The sequence below is a fragment of the Anguilla rostrata genome, chromosome 18 (genome assembly GCF_018555375.3).
Source record: "Anguilla rostrata isolate EN2019 chromosome 18, ASM1855537v3, whole genome shotgun sequence".
Classification (NCBI taxonomy): Eukaryota; Metazoa; Chordata; class Actinopteri; order Anguilliformes; family Anguillidae; genus Anguilla; species Anguilla rostrata.
The window spans coordinates 12,555,248-12,577,959 of record NC_057950.1 but is presented as its reverse complement, the minus strand read 5'-3'; the positions used below and the strand labels follow the sequence as shown (position 1 = coordinate 12,577,959).

The window sequence follows — 22,712 nt, the reverse complement described above, 5'->3', positions numbered from 1 at the left end:
ATGCACACACACACACACACACACACAAACACACACACATACCCACACACACGTGCAGACACTGAGCCCTCATCACTGATCTAAAGAGATGTTTTAAGAGTACTTGATGTCTGTGGCAATAGTCGTGGAACAGAGATACTTTAGCTTAATGCTTTTCCTAAGGCACAACACTGCTGTCAATAAAGTTCTCATTGTGAGCGCTCCCTTCTTTGTCTGCGGTGGAAATTTTCTCAGCTGTCGAGCACACTGCGTGGAGTCATCTTTTTCTTACCTATTGTTTCCTCCAGTTTTTAAATTATTAAGCGGATCACTGGGTACCGTGTGTGTGTGTGTGTGTGTGTGTGTGTGTGTCTACATGTGCATTTGTATGCATGTTCATATTCAATCCCTCCTCTCTTTCTCTCTCATTCTCTCTCTTGCTCTCTGTCTCTCTCTCCCTCTCCCTCTCCCCCTCGCACACACACACACACACACACATACTGCTAATACATTTCCCACAATTCATCATCTACACTAGAGTGTGGAAGGCAGACAGGAGCAAGGAGGCAGGGTGGGGTAAGGTGGGGTGTGTGTGTGTGTGGCCGGGGGGGGAGGGGGATGCGGGGGGGTGCAGGGGAGCAAGGGCCGAGTATGTCCAGGCAGGATTTGGTATGCAGCATTCTGCTCAACTGCCTCCAGGGTGTTCATGTGGAAATGATGTGTTGTTTTGGGGGGTGAGGGATTTGCTCTTTTGTGACCTATTGCTGATGTTAATGTTTGGATGGGAGAAATCTGGAGCTACGCCTGTGGTTTGTTGGAACAAAACTACACCACGTTCGCCAGCCCAAGGCTGTTAGTGCTTCACTGCGAAGCCCCAACACGGAGGGGCACACAGGGGTTTCTAGAATATTCTCTCTCTCACTCTGTACTTACCTCATTTTGTCTATCTGTCCATTCATACCTTGATCTCTCCCTTCTTCCTCCCTCTCTTTATGCCTCCCTCCATCACTTTCCATTCCTCTTTCCAAATATCTCCCCATATCCCCTCCCCCAACCCCCCCCCCCCCTCCTCTGTCTCCCAGCTGATGAAGGATAAGAACTGACACGTAATGAAAGTTAATCTTGTTTGTTGGATAGCGACCAAATGTCTGGGACATTTAAATAGGAGTTGGGTTTCATTCCAGGACTTTCCCCACTTTAGATAGGACCGCTGATCAATGCAGTTCCTTGCAGGTACTCTAGCAGAGCTGGGCAAAGGTTCTAGGATCTTCAACTCTGCGTATGCCGAAAGGAATGGCGTGTGGTTAACAATGGGCTTTTAACCTGTTCCATTCTACCTGCCAAGGTTTTGAAATCTGACCCCGGAAGTCACAATATATAATTTAATGGGAGAAATAAGCTGTAAAACAGAATAACTCCCACTCCTAAAATAAATGGATGATCTGTTCTCATAAAGAATTGATTAACTGCATTCCACTTCGCCGCAGGTAGGAAATAATATTATTTTGATAAGATTTCAAGTTTTTCCACTTTACAGCTCCTGTTCTTCCTCCTTCATACTCTACTCCTGGTGCTGTAGAAATCACATTAATCACGGTCCAGCCCCTCTTTCGTCATTGCCTCCACCCTGCCCACATCTGTCGCCACCTGCTGTTCCCCATCACCGCCACCCGGCCCCACCCATCATCTGAGCCACATCATAAACCTTATAAAACTGACTGACATGTTGGTCACCAGTCGGCACCCTGAGCCGACCAGAGGAGGATGGGTTTCCCCCTTGAGCCCGGTTCCTTCCAAGGTTTCTTCCCATCTGCCACAGGGAGTTTTTCCTTGCCACTGTTGCCTTAGGCTTGCTCCTGTGGGGGTTTAGGCCAGGGTTGTCTGTAAAGCGTATTGTGACAACTGCTGTAAAATACGCTGTACAGATAAAATTTGATTTGATTTGATCTGATCAGCCCTGATTGGTAGGCACCCTCTAACTTTGTGAGATCGTCAGACAAATTATTTTTAGAATGAAAATGTACGGCAAATGCCATGCATCAGTTTATAATAACTGTTCATATCTGAATACACCCATCGTTGTATTCAGGGGCATTATGGTCAAGGAGCTGTGCTTCTACCTCAGAGGCTGTAGGTCCCATTCCCAAGTGGGCCACTGATATTATACCCTTAACCAGAATTCTCTCTAGAGAGTTACCAACAACCACAGTGAGAGAGAGAGAGAGAGAGAGACCCTTTCAGATATAAGATAGGTAGAGGTCAACTACACCTGGGCAGGAAATTAGACAAACAAAAGCGCATAGACTGAATGAGTGGCTAACACAGAATGGTTTGCGGGGTCAGACTCAGTCCCTATCCAAATTGCTGCTGCATAAAGGAGACTTAAGACACTGTAGAGTCCATCGAAAGAAAAATGTTTCATTGCAGGACCTTTGCCCACTTCTTTTTGCAACAGCTGCAGCTGAAACCTTTTCACACCTTCTGCTCTATACCAAGCAAAAGCACATATACAAGTACCAATCTTCAGTACAACACATTGCAGTTATGACCAACCTGTCTCAAGAAACAGCATATTTCACCGTTCCTACCATTTATAATGGCATTGGTACAACGTCCAATCAACGCTTGTGTCACAACCTGTTTCTTTAATGTAACAACGTAATATCGAATTGCACAGGTTTTTATGAAAACAGTGCAAAGTTTTGATTTCAATAGGCCCCACAAAGTATTAGACGCCAGCTCAATTGTCTTCTACAGCACTGTTCCTTTTTCCGAAGATATGTACGGATGACTCAGAGACAGAGAAAAGACATAATTCAAGCGACAAAGTAAAACATTATCCTAGATAAATTGGTGATTGATCTATAGTGATTAAATCACTGTGTCTCTGCTTCCATGGATAACCCATCTAAGACAAAGTCGATAGCTTCTACCAATAATAATAATAATAATAATCATAATAAAAGTTTTTTCTCTCACCAATAGTTGAAACAACAGTTCCGACAAAGTAGAATGCTCCAGTAAAGTCCCATCGCGGTCTTAAAGAATCGGCTCTGATCCCGGTGGCGATCGCAGCTTCATAATCGCGCAGAAAGGAGTTCAGATCCTGCAGGCTAATGTTGAACGTCTCGCTGAAGTTGTACAGTGTCCGATTCCAGCGGCCGTGGGCTTGTACCTCCGAGGGTCTCTCGATGGCGGAGAACACTGCGGCGCCACACAGCAGGTACAACACGATCAGGATGGCAAGGAGCAGAAAGCGGCCGTTGTCTTCATTTATGTGTAGGGAGCGGCAGCCTTGTAGTCGCTGGCTAGGCATCATCCAAATTTCAGCACCACCAGGGCAACGGACAGCGACCAACTCCGCATCGGAGGAGGGAGCGGCATTCGCTCAGCGCTCACTTGAGGAGAGATTCAGCCTCCGGCACAACGCACTTTGTATTCCACTACCTCGCGGAGATTTCCCTCGCTGTGCGTGGCACTGGCACGCGAATCAGGTTGACTTTTAGTCAGATATTTGAGACTAAACAATGTATTTATTTCTGCAGATGTGAAAAGGGGACAAACAGCACAGAACGAAAACAATGGACGGTTTCGCCACACTTGTAGATTTTCACTTGAAATCACTGTTATTCCTGGGCAGCGGGCCAGATAACACTGGATGTATAATTTGCATTTTGCTCTACTACACTAACATTTCGAGGTTACCACAACAGAAAACGAGCATGTTATCATTAAAAACTATTCTACTGAAAAAAACAGTTCATTAATCCGATAGAACAATTAAATCAGATAAATAATTATTTTCTAGTGTAAAAACAACCTGAACAAACAAAAATGAAACGCACAATATTATAAACCTCAGTAACCTGCATTTAACGGTTAGGTCCGCACTGGTGGAAAAGAGTGCTGTCCATTTCCCTAGAATTGTGTTAGACTGTACGCTTCCTTATATGTCCATTCTGCAAATAGTGAGGAAGAAACAGCAGTATCATCCTTTCGGTCGCCGCAGCAAATCACATTTCCTTAGGATCATATCAACTTTTGTCAACCGCATTACTCACACGAATACCAACATATCTAGAAATCATTGCGGGACATTTAAATGCTCCGGGCGTATTTCGCTGAATTCTCTTTCATTTACTCCCAGATGTTCCCATTGTGGAACTGATGAAAGGAAAGTACCGAGCCCGCAGTCCGAATGAAGATGTAATAGTAGATGGCAGGAAACAGCACATCGCTTCAGATTTGTAGTCTACAGTAGAGTCGGGCGCGCGGCTAAACCTGATCTCAAGACTGGTCAGGCTTCTCTCTCAACGGGCAGGCAGGTGAGTGATAACAGGCAAGAAAATAACGAACTGCGAATTATTCATTTTGAAATAAACAGCATGTGTGATAACTAAGCTTCCCCAGGATACAGACGCCTAAAGTACTTAACTAGTCCAACGATGATTGCACCAAAGGAAAGAAAGGTCAGAACATTTTAAATATTTCCTAGTGAGGAATCAAATCAAACATTCGGTAAACGAATCTGACTCTGCTCCGGGGAACACTGAAAGTCGGCTTTTGTATGACCTTTTCTTCAAAATATTCAGCTTGAGCGAACGCCAGGCGCATACAGGTTCCCGTGACACAGCTCATCCTTTCTACAGCTTCGTTTAAAGCGCTTCCAGTGAAAAGGCGATGCATTTTATGGAGTATAATGGGCTCTCTTTCTTTGTCTAAAACCATGACAGAACATGCACCACACACCACGGATATTCTTAGCAGAACAGAAGCCGTTTTAAAACTGCTTCTCTTGTCAAGCCCATATCATGCTGTCTTTTTTTCCTGTAAATTCCACACGCCAACCCATGGCAAAGCTAGCCCATTGACAAAAGTCAATGCACGCCTGATTGTCACTTTCCACCTCTCCTACTTAAAATGACTCGTGAATCCTACCACCTTAAACCTCATACCCGTGAGGGTTCTGCAACAATGTCTTCAGCTGCAGTTCTCAGGCGCGCCTTAACGCTAAAGCGAGAAGGGCGCGAGCTCAGTGTCGGGCGTTCTCGCTTCCGCAAAATAAGAATGCGGCGTAAGCTGCTGCACTCAATCATTTACATAGCCAGCGACCCCAGTGCGCATTCTACAAATGTCGGATCAGAGAGCATGTCGCCAATAGAGCAGGTCGTGATTTTCTGTTCCAACTACACACCACTTACAAGCTTTTGTTGTTATTTATTTTCTGCAGTCGTAGAACTGGAAATTGAGGCATTTGCTGTTTTTTTAATACAGTGTGGAGATTTCAACTGAGACAATATTGTCAAAATTAGTTGACGCGTGTTTTTACTGTGTAATTACATTTTGCTTCATGCTTTTTAACCTGCTTCTTGATACAATTTAGTTCATGGTTGCCACGCGGATATTCAGACCATTCAGGAAGGACACCAGGACACATTCGGTGATCATCAAATCTCATTTTCTAAATTGGATAATCAGCATATAAGTAGGACATGTTTCACACTTTTCTCTAAAATCAATGGGTTATTCAGACAGATTCCCGCGCCATGACGATTGATTTCTTTATCAGTGCCTCAGGCTCTTTAAGAATCACCTGCAGAAATTTTCAATGCATTGCTCGATATGCGATTTTGACTTGTTAATGGCAGAACTGATACACATTTAAAGGCAAAAATGTGATTAAACGACTCCTTTGATTGTTAAAATAATAGCCTATTTTATCCCGCTTAAACTATAAAATAGCATTTGCATATTTCTGTATTATTTTTAAACGGTAGTAAACAGGTCATATTTACAGAAACAGTGAAAATCGTGATGCTGATAACGTTGGTTTAGTAACTTGCGTACGGTAGATCTCTAGTTAAAATGAAAACAGGCCAAAGTATTTGAAGTATTAAGCACCGCGAGTTCTGAATTTAAAGTAGCCTACACACGGCATTTACAGTGCAGTTAGCTATACCAGGGAATTATTCATAAAGCACACAGGTCCCTTAACATTCTTTCATCATAAAGACAGGACGGGAACGGTTCTCAGAGACGAGACCCCCCCCCCCCCCCCAATTAACTATGTAAAAATAAGATATCAATTTATATTAGATTAGAATGACCTCACATCACATTTAAATTGTGTTTAAATGGTTTGGAGCTAGTTCAATACAAATCTGTCCTCTGACTCAAGTCATTAAGAAAAGTATTCCAATCCACTGCCTCCAATAAATTAATTAAGAATTAATGACTGCCTTCAGAGTTCTCATTATTTTGGTTGCTGCATTCACTTTCTTTGCTTCACACTCATTTGGATGTTTCTCCACCTTAATCATTACTGGCAGAACAGTGAAGGTTATCATCATGTCTTTTCCAAGCACTATACATATTTTGATGCAATGAAAATCCTCACAATTAAAATAATACAGTGAAAATAAAACAGACGAGATCCCTTTATAGATTCTTCTCAATGTTTAATTTGGTCTGGTATTTCTGGAGTTGGTCTACACACTGGAAATGGCAGCATGATAAGAGAGAATTATTTTTTTTGATAGATGAGAAAGCGTGGTAACAATGCCTTCACTTGCCCAATGGTAGGTCATGTGATGACAATGGCTTTGCCTAGTACTAAAGGGAGAATACTCTGCGAGAGAACATCAGGAGTAAGCCAAGACACTGGGCTTCAGTTTGACTGTAGTTAGACCACTAGACTTGTGACTAGAACATTATAGGTTCAAATCATTTAGATCCATACAATGTCACAGTTTCATTGGTCTGAATTCAGGCAAATGTGATTTCAATGAGGTCCTGTTCTATACCACACCACCACAAATAATATTTTGGTGATGGGAATTTTTCTGTATTGAATGCACTGGCTGGTCAAAAAGCACTCTCTCTGCCAGCACAATTGTAACTGTTTGATGACATCACAACAGCTGTGACATCATCTAGATGCTAAAGTTGCCTGAGAAGACTTGACAAGCATGTGGTCATCACTAACTTCAGAACATTTAGGCAGAATGAAAAGGATATAGCCATGAATGTACTAGAGAAAGCAAATTCTTAAGGTCTGTTATTCAGAAATGCCAAGATAGAACAAATTAAACCTTTGTGTAAGAAATACAGAGAAAATAGATAATGACAGTCATGATGATGATTGATAACGATTGCTCAGTTAAACTGACCTGGTAAATGACAGCACTCTCCCTCATTCATGAGCATGGTCTGTCTGTTATAGATTTATTACACATAAGCAGTCAGTCCACATACACAGAGAGATGAACCAATATAAATTCAGGTTCCTAAAAAAGAAACCCTGCGATACATGTCTATTGTCTGTCATCTTTTTCCCCCTTGCATTTAATAGCTGCAGATTGCACAGTACTTTAATATCACCCGTGATGTCAGAACAGGCCCCATCAATGCAACAATTGGCCTTACTCATAACATGGAAACCTAGTCTTCAATTTACTACCATTTTTATCCAGAGAGAGGGAGAGAGAAGAAACACATTTACAGGGGGGAAAAAAAGACAATACACTAATCTTTAGCATAGTCAATAATTCATATTGTTCAGTGTGCTATTCTGTTTCTTTTAGACAGAAAACACAAGGGTCATATTCAATATGTGGAAAAATAAGTTGCAAGTTTAAGAATGACATTAATGTATTTATGAGCAGAGCCAGAGACGACAAAACATAGAGAAATGGCATTTGAATTTAACAAGCGTTGTCCTCGCATATAAATCCACTCCGCCATCCTGACCGCAATGGGAAGCTCATTATGAAACCACTGATTTGTGTTTCGTTTCTTCTCTTCTAACAGTGTTAAGTCTCATGCCCAGCTGGCAGACCTGGATGCACCTGCAGCAGCGGCTGCGAGGGAAAGGGCTGAGATTGAGACAGCAGTCAGCGCGTGAACGCCGCGCTGGAACCTCGCAGCGGTCAGCGTGTGAACACCGCGCTGGAACCTCGCAGCGGTGGTCTCCGTTTCAAAGGAAACCCGGCGGTCCAAGTCCCCCGCTTCCCTAAAGGTCGCCTCCTTTCTGCGCCTAAAGCCCAAATATCCAATTACACGCCCGGCGATAACGAACCCGGGGCACGGCAGAGGGCTGTTCCCGAGCGATTAGCTCCCTCCCTGCATTTATTTAGCCGCTTGCCCCCCACCCCAGGCCCACCGAAGGGGCCCTTTGCATCCCCACACCCCTCACTCCCCAACGCTTAAAATACTTCCCCCCCCCAGAGGCCGGGGACCTTTTGAAAACATCAGTGTCTAATTTCACAGCACATAATTGGTTCATCGGCTATCAAAGCCCGGGCGTTTATGTTCCGGGATAAAGACATTGCACAGCGTATCAGAGAGCTGGCTGAGCCCACAGCCCTGTGAACCAAGCAACGTATTAATTAGAGGCACAAACCAGCCTATGATGTGCCTATTCCCCCAGAGATGTCATTCCGAATGTAGACTGCGATACAGTCTAGCAGTCTTGTCCCCAGAGTGTTTTGCAGAGGCTATGAGGTGAGCATTTAAAAAAGGCTGGTGGCATTTTTAGCTGTTGGCAGAAATAACTTTTGTGGTCATTAAATGTTATTGCACAGTTTCACAATGCATTATTTTTCCCCACTGATTTTCCAAAACACATTGGAGCTTTCCCTTTTGGTACAGCATGCAAATCCAAGCTACAAGTCTCCTCTTCCTGATGTGGCCTGTCCCAGCCAGAATACAGTCGAATCCACACCTGAGTATGTGAAGGATTTCCGGGGTTTTCATAAAAATGGAAAAACATTTTTTCTTTTAAGAAAATGCTGTTTGTATTTCCCCATTTAATTATTTTAGACTTTTGGTTAAATGTCTGGTTCACACATGACTTTGGTAACACTGTGATCATGGAGATTTATGTGATCACCGTGATCATGGAGAGATGATGGTTCAATATTTGCTCTTCTGTATGAGAGAGTTGGAGAGCAGGGTTTAAGAGTTTAATTGGAAGTTTGTTGAATGCCACTTGGTTTTGCATGTGGGGGTGCCCGCATGACTAGTCCTGCTGACGTACAGGGATGACACTGAATTTCAACTAATCGTGTGCAAGCAATGCCATTTATATGCAAGCTTGACTTCGGAAGGGGCTGGTTATGGTTTTCTGTTCATTTGGTATAAATTTGGTACTCATAGTTTGGTCTTGATGGTTTCATTTAGCAGAGGCGCAAAATGAGATTGCATAAGGTCAGTGGCACTACTAGTGGTAAACAGTGGTAAATGGTTGGGTGCTGTGCATTTTGTCATTCTTACTTATTTGTGCTGTGTCAAAATGCAAATAAAATATATATTACATATTAAGAGAATGCACAGATGATTAATGATTTAGATTTTATGATAATTTATAGTGTACTCTAATGTTCTCAAAGTAAAACTCTCTGCTTTTTTTATTGTGCCTGACAGCATCTCGAACAAGCATAGCTGTCTGAGAGGGGAACAGCTGCCCTTGCTCTCAAATGCCACAGAGGGGACGTGTGGGAGTGATGTGGATATCGACTGAGATGGGCTTAAAAGAGGCCAAAGAGGTGGCAACAACCTTCAATTCCTGAATATTAGGCGTTAGTATCCTCAGGACCATTATTGGTCATTCTGTCATGGAGTCAACAGACCAGGAGAAAAAACATCAAGCCAAAGGTCACAGTTCAGGACACAGTCAATGCGCTATAAATCAGGTTTGCCAACTCACCCTGAAAACCACCAATATAAATTGTTTAAAATCACTGTGAACACCTGCCACACACAAACACACATGAATTTTTCTCTCTCTTTCGGTTGCTCTCTGTCTCAAACACGCACGCACGCACGCACACACACCACACACACACACACACACACACACGCCATCCCTGGTTCCTGCTGGAGTTGAACAGATCATTACTCTCCAGTGACTGTTCCTATATTTCAGGACCCTGAGACCCTGATCTACACACAGAGCACGTAGAGGAAGCCGCCTCTTCTTTATCCTGTCTTTTTTTTTTATCAAACAAGAATCTGTTTTTAACTCATTCTCATCAATAATCCAGGGAATCACTCTCACGGACACAATCAGAATGCCAATTCACACACTCCTCTCCTGATTAAAAACGAATTTCCTTCAGAACTTCTTTATTCGACTTTTGGCTCGTTGCATTGATGTGCATAAACTGCCACTGACAGTCATTATGTCCAGCACAGCAGACGCTGTCCAAGGTACTTTTTAAAGATGGGAATGGTGCAGGCAGTATTACTAAATGGCTATATGTTCTCCATGAAACTACGATGAATCCTTATTTAACATTCTGAAATCCTGGATGGAAGTTTAACCATTTTCATTCAAGTCATCCTAGATAATATACACACACACATACACATACACATACACACTTAATCATGGGGGTTTTGCCACTAAATTTGATCCTTGTTCCTCTGATGCCATTTGTGATTTCAGAGAAACTCTTGATAGGAGCAAATAGAGATGTTTGCAATGTTTCATCTCTGATGGGTTTTTAAAGCTAACTGAATCTGACAGCCAATCTCAGCATGAGGAACTGCAGCAATGCCTGAACGCAAAAAAGACAATACACTGGCCAGCGAGATGATAAACTGAAAGAGCCCTTACAGTAATACACACAAAACTATAGCATTTAATAAAAACTGCAATTACATTTTCCCTTTTTTCAGTGTCCATCTTGGGCAAAATGAAAGAACAGTCATTCGAAGGACTTTATTAATGCTAACCAGTGCCTCTGAGTTTAGAGTTTTGTGTGAGAGATATGATGTCATGACTTTGGTGGATTAGGGTGTCTTTGCGAAGGGTACACGGGGGTATGGGAGGATCGGGGCAGTTGTGTATCCCCCTGTTTCACGGCACAGAAATCAGGAGAGGGTCAGGCCCTACATCACCTCTCCAGTGTAGACACAGCTTACCGCATTTACAGCCTCACCAAGATGGATCCCACATGACTGCCCTCAACATAATGAAATCTCACATTTGCAGAAACTGATTACTTCTTGCTGGCCACTTGCCTTCATCCTCCGAGAAGAGATTTGCTCTCCCAAGATCTAATTAAATCCACATTAATTTCACCCACACCATTAAATGGGGATACTGGCTGAACTTTATCCAGAGTCTGGTGAATTATGTGTGAGTGAGCGACCATTTTGACAGCTGGTTTGTTATTTGGTTATTCAGTACGTTGTTTTGTTTCAGACACTTGGATCTTGCCTAAAGCCTGTGCCTTCAGGGTGACAGCGCGACAGAACAAATTTGCCAGATAAAACAAGTCCTCTTGATTTATGTTGATGAAACACAGGCAGATTGATAGTAAGAGCTGTGAAAGACTGGGTCTGCTAGTGCTTCCCAGAGAAACTCTCTCTTATCTGTTAATACAACAGTTCCCACATTTGGGAACCACTGCCTCCTGTTTATCACCTGCAGACATTTCACATAAATTCTGTTACGGCAAATATTATTCTACAGTTTATTTATTAATTTGACCTTTTAAGCGTGCTATTTTAAGTGCAAGAATAACTAGTTATTCTTGATGAGAAAATTACCCAACTACCACCTTCAGCAAAAAAAAACATTAGGGAGTAGAAAAAACAAAGTTTCTAAATCCTTTCTTTGTATTCATCCATTGCAATTATCATCAAAGCATAATTTTTTAATGGCATAAGTCACAAAACAATGGTGGTTGAGGCACATAGTTCAATTGTAAAAACATTTCCCCACGCCTTTTCTCTCTGTTTGTTGTATCAGTTTGTATTGTACGTATAGGGAGAGGACCATGGATTTGGTAAATGTGTGCAAGACAGAGACAACCAGAGAATTATAAATATGACTGAACATGGTTATTTTATATTTTCAAGTTAAATATGCAGCATAGAATGTCTTTGAGCAAAAGCTGCTGTTTGAGTCAGAATGGTATGTTCTGTTCTGTGTTTACAATGGAAATTGTACTTTTTATTTATTGCATTGCCTGTGGGTGTAGTGGAATCATTGCCTGTTTAAAACCAAATGCATGGCCAGGGGTAATAAGTTGCGCTACTTTCTTGGAAGCAGGCTTGCCTGAAAGCAATACCTCCTTGTCAACCTTCTCTTTAGAGTTTAAACTCAGAAAGATCAAAGCAAGACCATACATTAACTTTCATTAGGCTACCATAAAAAAATTACAAGGCACATACCATCGACCAGGCTGACCACCACAAACGTAATGGCAAGTTTTCCCACCCCTAAAACATCTCATTCTCGCACTCTTATAAATGATTTCCCACCTCCTAATTACATTTTTGCACACTTAAAAAGATGCCACCATTTCAATCGGTAAGACACATCAGCCCCCATCCCTTTCCCCTCAGTAATATGAATAATACCTCCCACACAGCCATGGACTTTGGGGTTTGAGACCTTTAGTAAACATATGAAATGTTTAAGAAATTAAACATCAAAGTAATGAATGGCATGCTTGTTAAATTCTTAAATATTTATATATATTTATCTTCGTACTAATGGCTGACCGCATCTGCAATGAAATAATTGAGTCGTCTGTTCACAGGAAATACGTTCCTGAGCCGAAAAAGCATTAGGTGGGTAATGGCGAAATTCAAGAGGAAATGGATGACATGCCTCACGCCAGTATTTACATCATAAACACATTGCTTTCATTCACTCTGATTTGTGATAGGAGCTCCCAGGGGGCGTTTCTACTCAGCAAGTACCAATTACAGCACATTGCACTGTTTATTTGCTTGGCAGAATTCTTGCTTCAGGGTAACCTAGAGTGCTCACCGTTGTGCGTTTGTGTTATTAATTTATTGCAGCAAACAGTTCACTAAATCAATTTTCCTGTCAAGGTTACAGAGATTCTGATGCATAGCCATCTGGCCAGTACCGCACATCTCTTCTGCCCCGATCTCTGGGAGTGGCAGTATTGAATGCTAAACTTGAACCTTGCTCCGTGCCACAACCCCAATCACTGCTCTGCACTGCTGATACAGCCACTGTCCTCTAATAGAGCGCCACATAGCTACTGTGGAAGCTGCTGCATGCTGGTACTCCTGTGCAGTTCTACCCTTATGCTGGCTGCCACTCCAAAGAGCTTCCCTGATCACCACCCGAGACTGCTGCTCTATACCACTGAGCAGGGCCACCGTCAGGGGGACTGGGTACGTTGCCTGGGCCCTAGAGGAGGGGGGGGAGGGGGGCAATGGTCTGAAATTGTGGTAAATATTATCGAATGACACACAGAGAGACGTAGTATTTGTGTGCCAATTATTTTTCTCTCATTCCCACACTTTATAGCAGTCCATAATGATTAATTCAAGGGAGCCCACCCATTGTCCACCACGTCATACAAATGGACTTCATTACCCAGATTGCATCCTTGTTATCTTACGTAGTTCCAGATGTAGGTTCTGTAAATGTTGGTAGCCGCAACATTTCTTTTCAACACATTAGCTTGGCTCAAAAATGGGAAGTTCTGGGACGGACTGTGACACCGTAACCAGGACTAATACATTTTGCTCATATGAGTACTGGCACTTATTTTTTCCACTTCAAGCACTGACTCCGCTCCACTACCATTCCTCCACTACCATTCCCTTGACCCGTACTGTCAATGTGCTACAATGGTGTTATGCATGTAGTTCCTTATTGTTTATTCCGACTGCCTGCAGGGAGAGAGAAACAGTCTAGCCATGGAGTTTCGATTAGCCCTGAGCAGGCGGCGCAGACCACAGCTGCATGACCACCGGAGAGCACAAGCCAGCTGAACTTGTGCGTCTGCCCAGGAGAGAACTGAAGCCGGAAAGGCCAGAGGCCTGGAGATGAAGCCAAGTGGTATTCAACAATGCAGACGAGAGCCAAAATGCTGCCAGTAAAGACCAGCCAGGGCATACAAATCATGTCCTGTACCGCCTGCATTTCATTTCCATTATTTATACTCTGCCTAGCAGATACCCTTGTTGAGAGTTTCACCTTTTGCATTCTTACATGCTACTAAAGAGTGAATGGCTCCATGTTGATTATTATGGAGAATTTAATACTGAGCACGCTGCTAAGGACCACTAAGCAGTGGCTAACCCACAACCTCAGAGTTACAGGAGAAACCCCCACCACCTCCCCCCGCCACTGTCTCACACCATGTGCATGTATAGACATGAAAGAGAGTGTACAGGAGCTGAGAGAAAGCTAATAAAAAATAAAAAATAAAAATAAATAAATACATGAGTACATTTTGGTGTGCGTATACAACTTTCCTTCATCCGCTGAAACATTCCAGTACTCTGGAAAGAAAGGATTAAGATACGGGAGATTTTATTTTATCATCCAGTGGCCTTCATGATAAATGGAAAGCAGCATCAGCAAAAGAATAATAAGCTTCCCTTCAAAAAAAATGTGATAAAAAAAAGCAACTGTTTCCCTCAAACTCAGAAAATGCACAATCATTTCAAACACATTTGCCCCTCAGAGCAGGATTAACAGATTTGGGGGAATAAAAGTTAACAGCAACAGAAGAAATGGGAAAAGGTGAATAATGACCTGGCGTACAGTGCAAAAGGGTTAACGTAATTACAGAGTAGCGCCTGGCTGAGCAGTCATACTTCCGCCTGTTGGGGGAAAAAAATAAATAAATAAATAAAAACCCAGCACGTTTATGCAGTCCTTAAGGCACCAAATTTCATGGTTCACCAGTGACATCTTACAGCACAGATTCTGGAAGGAGTTTTATAATCTGTCGGAGGTCCATCCGATGTGAACATACATCATATCCTGACACTGGCCCATAAAACTGCCTCACCACCTCCTCTAAAACGTACCTTTTACTCATACCCTCCATATTGCTGCAGCATATCGTCCAGGGGTCTCATTTTTTGGGGGAAAAATCATTATGACCAGGGTTTCATTGGATGCGCTGTGACAGGCTAGTGTTGATCTCTGCAAGTCTGCACGCAGAAAGGCTGAGATCATTTCAAAAACAAACAGCTCAAATGCCCTCAAATGGTTTCATTTAACTTCTCTGTCCACGCCATGCAGATGTCGTTCCTCCATGCCTTTCACCCCCTCCCCTCCCCAATCTCAACTGCCCTGCTCTCACTTCACCTTTCCCATCTGCCCTTGTTCCACCCCTCCTGCTGCTCATCCCACCCCTCTTCTCATTTTTGGCCTCCCTTCCTCAGCTACCCTGAAGACATCTATTTAGATGGGTGTCAGAGACATGGCCACCTGTTCACAGGGTTGTGCTGTTCTGAGGAGGCTCCACACACAGCTCCAGATTTTAGTGCAATTACTGGCCAAAGTCCCGCCGCCAGGAACTTTGTGTGTGTGAGAAGATGCCTGCAGGTCGCTAGCTGTGTGAGGGGGAATGCGGTCGAGATACGGTCAAAAGCAATGGATTTAAGACCATCATGCGGTGGGCCGAAGTCCTGCAATGGACTTTCCTGAGAGCCTTGTTTACAGTCCCCAGTTCATAACTTTCAGAGAGAGAAAAAATATAAGTCACTTTTGTCACCTTAAAATAAAAATAAAAAATCCTGTGACACGATGCAAAGTCATTTTTCTCGAGTGAAATGAAAAATATCACTCTACCAAAGCATGGGCTTTGGCAGGTATTCCTGAGGCCTGAGCCCAGTGCGGAACAGACGATGTAAATGAACAGAGAGAGAGAGGCGAGGCAGGACGGCAGGCCCATAAATAAAAGTTTTCGCGCTCCGACGGGGCGAATGGTTCCTCGAGAACCCGAGCCGTAGTCCGCGCCTGTAGCAATTCCAGCAACACACCGGGCTGACTGACATGCCAGCTGCGGAGGCACCAGCAGCACCAGGGTAAGCGGTGCCGTGGGTGTTCACCTGACTGCTGGGTGCCGTGGGTGTTCACCTGACTTCTGCCGGGGGGGGGGGACGGGATGTGAGAGGGAGAAGGAAGAAGAGTAGGAGATAAGATGAGAGAGATGGGGAGGAAGGTTCAGGAAGAAGGAGCAATCAATCATACAGTATATACTGTTTATATGTTGCATTGTATATTATACAGACTTGGTTGCATATGGTGTTACTGATCATTGCTCTAAAAATACACCACAGATTTCTGATCATGCACTCTGAATAAATAATTCACAAATAAAAACAATTTGCATTGAGGTTTTTGAGTCATTTTTACTTGGGAAATATCTGTCTGGAACAGCCAAGTTTAAGCACAACCAATGTGGTTTTCCCTCCATATTTAAATGCCTAATTATGTGGTAATTATTTAAATATGCATGGTCATATTAAGTGAGATAAGTCAACTAATCATAAAAATGAATTTGATTTGACTAGTAATCTTTCTTCATTTCCAACCAACTTCTACCCAAATTGTTGCTTCAATATTCTTCAATCAATTACTCTCCAAGAAATCAAGAAAAAAGTAATCATTTAGAAGTGCCGTTTTTTATTTTTAATTGGTCAGTATTGAACTCAAACCTCAATGCAAATAGTTTCCTTAATTTTTCTGAGTAGAGGCAGTGTATTTATTTTTATTTTTTATTTTTTAAGAGTTTGTGGACAGTGAATTTTCACAGCCATAGAAAACAGAGAAAGAAAGGAGGGAAGAGAACGATAAAGGCAGAGGAATTCCTTACAGGAGAGGAAGGTAGAGAAAGAGAGAAAAGGGTCTCGGAGGGAGAGAGGACACGGAAATCTGGCAGCAGAGACAGAGGTGGTGAGAGAGTGAGAGATAGAGAGAGAGAGGGGTAGAATATATGAGGGCAATATCAGGAGTGCGCTGCCATCCGCAGTGTGGGGCAGCTCAGATCACTGCGACACATTAACAAGTCTGTCACTGCAGTGCAGAATCAGGCCTACCCACTCACAGATGTGCACACTCACTCACACCTGCACGCACAAGCTCACCTGCCATGTATGTGCAAACTGGTGCTATAATTATAGTGTATGCACAAGTGCATCTAATGAATGCTATGTAATATAATATAATGCAATATATGCAGTATATCTGTGCGGGCACGCACGCACGAACACACACACACACACACACACACACACACAGAACAATCCCAGCTTCAGAGAAGGGAATTCCCCATGTTCAGACTAAGGGAAGAGTGGATTACTGTACTTCTGTTCATTTAGTCATTTATCAATCCACACCTTGCAGGCCTGTATACACTAACACCTGAAATAGAGCTCTTCTGATCACGTTCTAAATACAGTCCTGTCGGCTGTCTACACCTCACAAAATCCCATTTCCAGGGTTCGCTTGTGTACCACACCGGACACACGAGCATGTGATCACCCTGTAATCAGGCTAACCGGCACAGGAGACGCTGCCTCTGGCTTTAACATTTACACCTTGTCACCACCGCTGTCAGGACCCGGCCCGAGTGCTGCACGCTGCGATTTCAGCATGTCGCCGCGGCGATGGGGAGCGTGAGATCTCCTTAACAGACAGACCTGCTCAGGGTACAGTAATGTACTGAGGAGGCTCACAGGAGGAGGCTCTCTCTCTCAGCCTGGCTTTCACTTCGCCTCTCAATCCTCCATTTCTGTTTGTGTTCATTGGGGGGATGTTACCAAAGCACATAAACCTAAGGCAGAACAAATAACACTAATTTAATATTGCAAGAATGTCAAAATTACAGCTGATAGTTTACTATAAGAAATCATTGAATTAGATATTTATCCAGCTCTCTCCTTCCTTTCTGTCGCTCTCTCATCCCACCCATCTGCTTCTTCTGCAACCACTATTACTCTTATCTAAACAACAGCACATGTAGCTCACCCTCCTCAAAGCTACACATTACACCAGACCCAGTCTCCCACAGCTGCTCAAAGTTTTTAGAGACGCTCTCCAGAAACGTAATGGCAGTGTCCTATGGAGAAACGCAAATTAGACAAGCTCCACAACAAACTTCTGCAGCGTTTCAAACAATATATAAAGGGTTCTGAGCTTCTTTCATTTAAAAACAAGACGAGGTGCTGTGATGCAAGTACCCTGCTGACTGCAGTTATCACACTACAGGAGAAATAATTGAGAGTAAATGAAGTAAATTCATCAAACGCTTGTAATATCCTGGAAACCTGTGGGCTTGGCAAATTACTGCAGTCTGACCTGGCTGCACCCTGACCATCCAAACACTATGAACCATAGCCATAGGTAGTCAAACATCAATTGGTCCACAGACATTGGTCTATGGACCAATTCACATGAAAATATTGTGGGTGACATGTCTCACTGTACCCCCCAAAGCCTGCATGTATGCTATGAACCTAGCTTAAAAGGATAGTTCATTGTTCGTTTTATATGATTTCAGTTATACAGTCTGGTTTTGACTGGCCCAGACAGTTTTTGTGTGATGAACAATATTATAGATATCTACAAAAGCCATCTGACAAGCTGCCAGCACTTGCAGGTTGGCACAGACATCTACCTGCAATTAAATTTGCATTTACTTGTATGCTGTCAACTCAAATACCAGCTACTGCGATCAGTTATTACTCTGGCCTCTGCACATTGTGGAATCACGTATGCAATGCGGTAGTTGCTCTGGATACAAGCGTCTGCTAAACGCCTAAATGTAATGAAAAATAACATTACATAACAATAACAACGGCATACACAAAATACACACACACACACACACACACACACACACACACGAACAGTGTAAGACCTTCTCTAGAGTTAATCTGATGATTTATTGAAGCTATGTAAGGCCCGAAAGGCCAACATTCTCAAGGACAAATAAGCCGTAAATTAAACAAGCTACTTCATAAAAGAGCCCGGTTTCAGACAAACAAAGCAAAGCGACATTGGCTATAAAGGTCAGATTTCATTTCCACCGCAAGTTACCATTTCAATCACTTATAGGCAAAGCAAGAGACTTAATTAAAGACGAATAATCTGCCTTTGATTTAAAACACGTGCATCGCGTACTCACTTGTGTCTACTCATAAATTATTATTAATGAGGAGCAAGCCAGCATGCTCCTCTGGGGGAGTTAACAGGCGTGTGTGTGTGTGTGAGAGAGAGAGAGAGAGAGAGAGAGAGAGAGAGATACAGTCTTGTGAGAATTAGTGAGTGATAAATTTGAATGAGGTCAACAATTCCAGAAGAGAAGGTCAATGAATGATCCAAACCATTACAACACCCCCTACCACCTCCTTCATCACACACACACACACACCTCTTGTTCTTTGTCTCCCATGTGAACACACTGCTGGTGAATAATGTTCAGGACAGCTGTATGGGATGTTATCTGATTATCAGCCCTTTCTTCCCTAATGTGCTTTCCCATCAGACTTTCAGTGGATCCGCGTAATCTCTGATCCCCTCCACGCCCGAGTGAGAAAAGCCCTTTTAACTACCATCATCAATGCAATGGGTTTACTGACAGGCACCTTCCAGGCCAACCCAGGCACCAATACACTCTAAAAACTTGCACTAATAACATTTTGCACCTCCGGTTGGCATTGTGTGCCCTGCAAGTGAGCTTTAGAGTTGAAGCATTGTGCCAAAATGGCCACCCTCTACCAGCATAGTCAGTTATGTCAATACTATCGATAATGATTGCAAGTGAAACACCCAGCCTTAAAACAGGTCTATTTGAAGAGCATTTAAAGGCTGTTCCAGTAGTTAAGTGCTTCAAAAGTGTGTGTGTGTGTGTGTGTGTGTGTGCATGTGTACGTGTGTGTGATAAAACACACACAGAGCAACATGCATGGGAAAACATGAACATTTAAAATTACAATTTCATAATTGTATGCATATTCTAGGATATGTAGTAAAAGTATTTATATGCTACCGTTCACACATGATGCACAATGTAACATGGAAGTGGTAAACAAGTGATAACAATAACTGATGCATCCAGTAATATGCCATTTGTTTTATATATGTTAACTCATTTTTATCAAGTATTGACATTTAAAATTATGAAATCTTCATACTAGTTCACTTACTTCAATCCTGAAAACACCAACATCCCATGTCAACTAAAAGAAGTGATCATTTAAATTCCCTCCCAGAATGCAGTTACTCTGTCCTTGCTATAGGTCTTTGCCGGCACTGTATCTTAAATTAATTAGTAGCTGTACATAAAACACGTGAAAGCTAGTCAAGCTTGTTATATTAAAAAAGCAAAGTAACAGTGATAATACAGCATGCAGAAATAAACACCGCGCGCGTGGAGAAGGATGGAAATCCAGTCGCTGGAAGCGCCATAGAGACGTCCTCTTACAGATTTCCAATAATGAAAGCGAACTAGAAAAACGACCTTGTCGTCCGGGAAAGTTTTATTCGCCCAGCACTCCCCCTCCAGGTGATGAATTCTTATCAACCTACAGAGCAACCACATTCCAGCATGCCATTCGAAAACCCGGAGCTGGCAGCTAATAAATTACCATAAAACAGTTTTGTAATAGCGCCGCCGTAGAGCCTCGTCTAGCCTACTCCACTGGATTCTGTTGGTTTCTCGCACGGAAATTGCCAGGTACAGTCAGGCGCAATGAAAACGAGAACTCTTAATCATGTACACTTCCTACGGCTATTGTCACTGCAAGCAAGAAAGGGACACTTGAAGAGTTTTCACAGGCCTAAAGTTACAGCTGATCTGACAGGGGACATTGGTTCTCACCGATTTAGCCTGCACTTCGGGAATGAAAATATATTGAAATGTAACTGATTGGTTGAGTGGGTCCGACTGATGAGCATTGGTTTTAATTCTCTGAACTGGCATCCATTAACCTGCGCAGCCCACTTTTGCCACTGGGCCCATGCTTCTATTATTATCTTTAATTATCATTATGTATTTACCTAGTGGATTGGTACATATCGCAGGAGTTATATTATATTTTTATTGTTCACTCGTGATCGGTCTTGTAAATTCTAAAAATTCTATTGCATAAAATACCTGGTCCCATACCTCCAATTCCCCACCAGCCCCCTTAAAGCAATATACTCACTCATATGAAGGGCATCGGATTAGCCTTGCATTCTCCGAATCCACCACAAGGAGCTTCTGTGGGCGGCCTTCGCCAGGGATTTGGTTCTTTTTTTAAATTGTTCAATGGAACTCGCGAAATAAAGGTATTCTATGCATTTTCCAGAAAGATTGGCTTGTTCGTTCGAGTTTACTCATATTATAAGCTCAACACCAGTGAGAACCTTCTCCCATTATTTGTTGGTATTTCTACGGTGTACCTAGCTACGCACCCTTCTAATTTTTTATGTAGGTCATTTATTTGTTGTCGAAATAAGATGCAGCATGATATGCAATTTCGCTTTATGGCAACTGCTAGAAAAAAATGCCACCCGTCCAGCATTTGCGAAAATGAAACCATTGCAAACTAAGATATAACGTCATAAATATTGTAGCCTACGAAAAGCACTGAAAGCAACTGAACATGAAATGATACGCGGAGTGCAGATTTTAGAGACCCAACTTGCAGTTATAGAGGAACAGGTGTGTCTAATTTGTCAACGGAAAGTGTGGACTCAGTTTCCAACTAGTGGCTTTCCCGGAAGTTAAAAATCTTCCTCGCGAGTTTGGGACTTTCTTTTTCTAATGTTACCGCAAAATATCTGGCTGCGGTCACATAATAAACATAGACATTGGGCAGATACAGGCATTTTCTTAGCATTCTATGCACGCTATATCAACCACAGTGAAAGAGGACGTTCCTCGAAATAAATAGTGGAATTGCAATATATAATTGGAAGTTTTTTCCCCCCCAGTGTCTAGGTTTATGTACTGAAAACTTCGAAGGGCTCGCTCAGAGACCCCCAACGCCGTCACCTCCGGTTCTGTAGCACCAGCCGCTCCACCTAAATCTTCACCACTGTATATGACAGCCATTTCCACAGTAGGTGTGGGGATGGGATGATAATATGATATGAACACCAAGACTGTGGTAACCAAGCATTAGGAGGCCTTCATTTCCTCTCGCCATTAATCAGTGATCTACAAGCATGATAAAGATGAGGCTAATTAAAACATATTGGCATATTGCCTTTATCAGTGAAGTGATTTTATTCTGTTGGCAAACCTTATAGGCTGAAATATTAACCATGGTTGTAGAAGTTAATTAGGACAGTCATTTACAGGATAAATACACTCAGGCCGGATGGTGTGTTTGACCATTTCCCCCCTCTCCTTGTGTCCTCCTCCTCCTCCTCCTCCTCCAGGAGGACCACTATGGTGATAAACTTCTCTCCGTTAATACCCTGATGGGGGGTGTTCCTCTGTGTCCTTGCACGTTTTCTATACTCTCCTCACTTATTGTTATCACATGAAGACTGTGCTCTCTTACATTACCACCCGTCTGTTTTCCTCCCTCCCTCCCTCCACCCACCCCGCCTCATAAACATCCCAGCCTAGGCATCTCCCGATCCCAGCTGTCACACGCAGCAGGAGGAGGCGGCGAGAAAGGTTGCGTCCCGGATGGATTTATTTCGCGTTTTAATGGGCTTCTGCCGCAAACTGCGCCTGAACAACAACCACAAAAAAAGAGCCAAACTTACGGTGCTGTAGTATTTCTCAGCTCTCGCCCACCCCACTGCGGCTCGCCGCTCTGCGGTGGGGCTCTAATTGCTATAAAGTAAACAGCTCGACATATCAATCACATGGGCCGGGCGAGGATGGTACAGTGCACAGCTTAAGCGCTGGCAGCTTTAGTACCGCGATGAAGACGCCGCGTCGGTGACTTAGGGCTTTCGCCGTCAGGGAGACGGAAGCCTAAGCGGAGTG

At 43.0% G+C, this 22,712-nt stretch overlaps 1 protein-coding gene across 3 annotated transcripts in view; it reads right to left on the bottom strand.

The window, feature by feature from the left end:
* Nucleotides 1-21,485, bottom strand: part of kcnk12 (potassium channel, subfamily K, member 12) — a 41,073-nt gene extending 19,588 nt beyond the window's left edge. The window contains exon 1 of one of the 3 annotated variants that reach the window (XM_064317597.1): nt 20,929-21,485. Coding sequence is in view for 2 of the 3 variants with exons in the window: in XM_064317595.1 (XP_064173665.1) it covers nt 2,959-3,298 (340 nt within the window). In the remaining variant the exon portion in view is untranslated. Of the gene's footprint in view, nt 1-2,958; nt 5,234-20,928 lie in introns of those variants that run through there. The other 2 variants (XM_064317596.1, XM_064317595.1) reach the window with 2 other exon arrangements.
* Nucleotides 21,486-22,712: the final 1,227 nt, after the last annotated feature.